The following is a 5,387-nucleotide window of genomic DNA, read 5'->3' as shown; positions in this document are numbered from 1 at the left end:
GATAATCTAAGTGTATTGAGAATGGCTAAAATTAAGATTCAAAGAAAAAGGAAATAAACTCTTATTTTGTGTAAATAAATAGAAAAAACGCCAGCTCTATTAAGAGAGGTGAAGTTTTTTGGGTGGTGTGTAGTTGATTAGAGCCAAAATTATCATTGAAGTTTAAATTAAGAGTCAATTGCTTGATTCAGGTCATTTAGAATTAGAAATATTCATCTTTTACTACATAGGAAGCATCTCTTTTATTTTCTCCTAAACTTCTTCAAGATATACTAATTTTCATTTCTCTCTACTTTTTCTAATTCATTTTGTGTTCCATGCATATTTTTATTTCTTTGCTTCACTAACTTTTCTTGTATAAATAATTTGACCATTTTCATTTAGACTCAGATTTTATTTTGAAAATTTTTAAGCCACATAAAAATTTAAGGAACAGAATAAACAGCATAGTAAATACCTGTGTACTCCCTCACTTATGTTCTCCTCTTGTTAACATCTTTTGAAACTCTCCATCTTTGTGCTTCTCCTTCCCTTCCTTCCTCCCTCCTTTCTTTTTCTCCCTTTCTCCCTGTTTTGCTGCTGCTCTCTTTCCTTTCTGTCCCCTCTCTTCTTTCTTTTCTGGCTTTCCTCTTCTCTTTCCTTCTTTGTCTTTCCTCCTTCTGCCCCCACTGTCTATCCCTATCTCTATTTTCTTTTCCTTCCTACCTTCCATCAAATAATGAAAAGGTAGATTTTAAACATTATGACACTTTACCCCTACCTACTTTGCTAGGCATCTTCCCAGTGTTTGCCTTCATAGCTACACCATCATTACTACACTCAAGAAAATTAGAATTAATTTGGTAATAATACCGAACATAAAATACCCCTTATTCAAATATATCCTTTATGCCTGTGTCTTTTCCTTTTTTTCTCTTTCATCTAAGATTCAACCAAATTTTATGTGTGCCTTTTGTGTGCCCCCCCTCATCCTCCTCCCAGAGTCTAAACATCCCACTACCTTCTTCTACAGTTCTTGACATTTAAGTCCCTTGAGGAGTCTAATTGTCCTTAACAGATGTTTTCAGATTCAGCTGTTTTCTCAATGATTAGATCTAGGTCAAACATTTCTGGGAGGAGCATGATATAGGCAGTGTTTTGAACCTCAAACTGCATTATATCAGAAGACACTCAGTGACAGATTGTCCTACTTTTGGCCATGGAAAGCATGACCACTTGGTTAAGATGCTAATCATCAGATCTCTACATTACAGAAGCGTATCTACGGTTTTTTTTTCTTCCTATAGTTTCTTAAAATTAAACTTTTATACCACTCTTTGGGCCTTGAACATTTAGGTTACAGTATTGATATTAAATCTAAATGTGTTCTATAATAGCTAATAAAAGAGCAAATATAAAAATATTTTTTTGATAATTATTGCTTCTATAGTAATCTTTATAAAACAGAGAAATGATGAATCAATGGACTGATAGAAGTAACCAAGGAGAAATTTTTTTAATAATCTAAAATAGTTTTGGATATATTTGGGGCCTCTTAGAATTTTAGGTTTATGCAATTATTTGTCCTAGGGGTAAGCATTTAAATGACAGTGATCTTCTACATTATAGGTATTGTCAATATGGACTCACCATATGGTTCTGTAACACCTTCTTCTACACATTTGGGAAACTTTGCCTCAAACCTTTCAGGAGGTCAGATGTATGGACCTGGGGCACCCCTTGGAGGAGCACCGACAGCTGCTAACTTTAACAGACAACATTTTTCCCCACTTAGTTTGTTGACTCCATGTTCATCAGCATCAAATGGTGAGTATTATATGCTATAATTCCGTAAGAAGAGCTTGCATATGTATTCTTAAAAGCAAAAAGTTTTATGTATTTTAATGTTTGGGATTTTTAACTTTTAATCTTCATCATAATTTTAATATTGGTAAAAATATAATTTGTACTCTTGGCAGTTGCTGGAATTTCAAAAGAATTTCCACGTTTTTAAATTATTGGAAACAACCTAGGTTATATCAGACCTAGAATATTATATTGAAGTTTTTTCTAATAGGGATCATTTTTTTTTGAGGGAAAAATATCCTCGTACCTCTTCTTAAATTGCATTTACTTTTAGTTTTATTTGAGAATACAGCTGCCAAGGATAAGGATTTCTAGCCTTTAGTTTAAATATGCTTTTGGTCCACCTTTAAATCTCATCTACATAAATATCACAACTGATTTCACATTATCAGATGTGTGTTTTTAACTAATCAGGCTTTTGAAGCAGTGACAGATTTTCAAACCAAGGACAATCAGTCACCAACAGGGAACTTGAATTAAGAGGATTCCGTAGTCAGGCTGAGTTGGTTTGTTTTTGACGTAAAAACATAAAATTGCTTACCTTTCAGGAATTATAATAAGAATCTTTTTTTTTTGTGTGTGTGAGTCAGAGTCCCGTTCTGTCACCCTGGGTAGAGTGCAGTGGCATCATGGCATCATTGTAGCTCACACAACCCCAAAGTCCTGGGCTCAAGCGAGCCTCCTCGCTCAGCCTTCCAAGTAGCTGGGACTACAGGCACGCCCCACCACACCCGAATAGTTTTTGCATTTTTTTGTAGAAATGGGGTCTTGCTCTTGCTCAGGCTGGTCTCGAATTTCTGAGCTCAAGCAATGCTCCTGCCTCGGCCTCCCAGAGTGCTAGGATTACAGGCATGAGCCACTGCGCCCAGCCTAAAGAATCCATTTTTATGGATGAAACTATCAAATTTCATCTAGCAGTACTAGAACAGGTAATAGTGAACCTGATTAACAGAATGAAAGAGTAAATAAATTTAAATATTTTAGAGACATATCAAAATACATTACCAGTTAAAACATGAGGTAATTTGTGGCCTACAGTGAATTTATATATTGTATAGTTTTTCTTGTGTTTGTCAAATAACGACAGTCACATAGAATATTAATTATCTTTGCATGGGTGTCCCTAAGCGAAAGGAAGTGGTTTTAATAAAGATTCAAATTCAAAGTGACTGTTAAAGCCAGGCACCGTGGCACGCGCCTGTAGTCCCAGCTATTCAGGAGGCTGAGCTGGGAAGATCGTTTGAGGCTGTAGTGTACAGTAGTCACTCTTGTGAATAGCCAGTGCACTCCAGCCTGGACAGCATAGTGAGACCGGTCTCTAAAAGAATTTTTTTTTTAAAGTGACTCATAAAAATATAGAAACATTTCAGAAATAGTATACCAAAAGGAGAAGAAAAAATAATCTATGGCAGTTCTCATTGGAGATGCTTTATGTATCTTTGAAAAAGGTTAAAAATTTCCTAGGAGTCATCATTGAGATGAAGGGTATATAAATTAACATTATTGTGTAGCCCAGCTTATTTAAACATGAACCATTAAATAGAATACTTAAACTAAATGTAACTCTAAGGAGTAAATAGCTGCTTATCACATTTTAGTCCTAAATATCTAGTAAAAGCTTATAGCCTCAGTTATTTAAAGCTGTATTCAACACAAGTATCTGTATTCTAGATGGATATGGATAATTATTTTATTTATTTAATAAATTAAGATTGACAGCTGTACATTGAAGAATGGAAGGTAATTCAGTCTGTATTAAACATTGGTATTTTATCCTATTCAGTGGTCTCTCTCTTTAGGGACATAAATTTGAAGGTATTTTAGGGTGAATATGACAATAATAATTTTTAAAACCTAAGAGAAAAGTTAAATAGTCAGGATTACCAAAGGGCTCTTTGTAATATAGGCACTAACTACATGTTAATTATTATTATTATTATTTATTGAATGTTTAAGTACTATTCAAGTTAGTCCCCCACCCCATGCCTTTGTCAGTATAATCCTAATATAAACAGTTATGTGAGCTTAGGTATATAACTTTAGTGAACATCAACTTTCTGACTTGTAATATCCACCACACAGGATTAATAAATGAGATAAGGTACGTGTTATCTGCTGATGTTACAGGTTTTTGTTTTTTTTTTTCATTTTGATGATAAGGACGAAGGTGATGATAATGACAGTAAAAGTCCCGTTTTCTAATAGTTTTAGAAATACGCCACTATGTATAATGATTGTTGTGTTGAAACCAAGAAGAAAAAAAGAAAAATAGAAGTGTGCTACTATATAGTGACACCTGGAAAAAGAGAAAGTAAAAGATGATTTAAGAGTTACAGCTAAGTCTTGAATATAGTCAAGACTAATGGAATGGAAACAGAGGAATAAACATTTTTATAAATAGCCACTGATTAAAAAGTCTGAAATGTATTATATTTTTAGAATGACTTTATTCCTCATGGTTTTTTCTTACGCTCTTAAAATTTTTATCCCTAAATATGTAACAGATTTGAGGCAGTGTCTTCTGTGTTGAACTGAAACTAAACCATCGCAGGAATGAACATTTTCCTTAAAATGTCTACTTACGGGTGATTTATATTCACCTATTTATAAATAAAAACAAATACGGTTTTTGATTTTCATGTTCATAAAAAATAGGAAAAAAGAGAAAGGGAATTAAAATTGCAACATTATTGTTCATTGATAAGTGTTACCTGAAATATTTTGGTAGTTAATCTTAAAAAGAGAATGAATTCTCAGAGCAGAGAATGTTTTTAAGTACCGTTGACCCTTGAACAACCTGGATTTGAACTGTGCTTCACTTATATGCGGATTTTTAAAAATAAATACAGTGGGTCCTCTGGAGGGGCGGGTTCCGAGACTGAAAATACAGTATTCACAGTATGCAAACTTGTGTGCGTAGAGGGCCAGCTCTTCTTATCTGTGTGTTCTGCGGGTCCTGCTTGAGGGGCTTGCATATGCACAGATTCTGGTATCCGTGGTAGCCCTGGAACCGGCCCCCTGCGGATGCTGAGCAGGGCTGGTTCCAAAAACACACTTATTGATATCACTGTTTATTACTTTAGTAACACGTTATTTCAGAAACTCTGAGATAAAATTGACAGGTATGACAGGTTGTTTTCCCAGGGGTTTGATGTATGCCTTCATTGAAGAAATATTGTGCTTTTTGTAATAATGCAACCAAATTAGGCTAGGTTATTGAATACATGCTTTTTTAATACATTGCTACATTGTTGATACAAGATGTCATTGAGACCATTAAAATTGCTTTCATTGTTGCTACCTGCTAACAACTTTTTTGTTACAGAAAATTTCAAACCTATAGAAAAGTTAAAGAATAGTTCAAGGAATATCCCTATTCCCTTCACTTAAATTTACCAATTATGTTGAACATTTCGTTACATTTATTTTCTCTCTACTTTTTTTTTTTGAGACAGTCTCACTGTGTTGCCCAGGCTAGAGTGCCGTGGCATCAGCCTAGCTCACAGCAACCTCAAACTCAAGCCATCCTACTGCCTCAGCCT

The 5,387-nt window shown here is 34.4% G+C and overlaps 1 protein-coding gene across 1 annotated transcript in view; it reads left to right on the top strand.

The window, feature by feature from the left end:
• Positions 1–5,387, top strand: part of ANKRD17 (ankyrin repeat domain 17) — a 123,206-nt gene that overhangs the window by 92,478 nt on the left and 25,341 nt on the right. Inside the window, exon 26 of the mRNA XM_012659838.1 lies at positions 1,609–1,806. Coding sequence (XP_012515292.1) covers positions 1,609–1,806 — 198 coding nt within the window. The remainder of the gene's footprint in view (positions 1–1,608; positions 1,807–5,387) is intronic.

Source organism: Propithecus coquereli, unplaced genomic scaffold (genome assembly GCF_000956105.1).
Source record: "Propithecus coquereli isolate 6110/MARCELLA unplaced genomic scaffold, Pcoq_1.0 Scaffold64, whole genome shotgun sequence".
Taxonomy (NCBI): Eukaryota; Metazoa; Chordata; class Mammalia; order Primates; family Indriidae; genus Propithecus; species Propithecus coquereli.
This window is presented reverse-complemented; position numbering and strand designations above follow the sequence as displayed.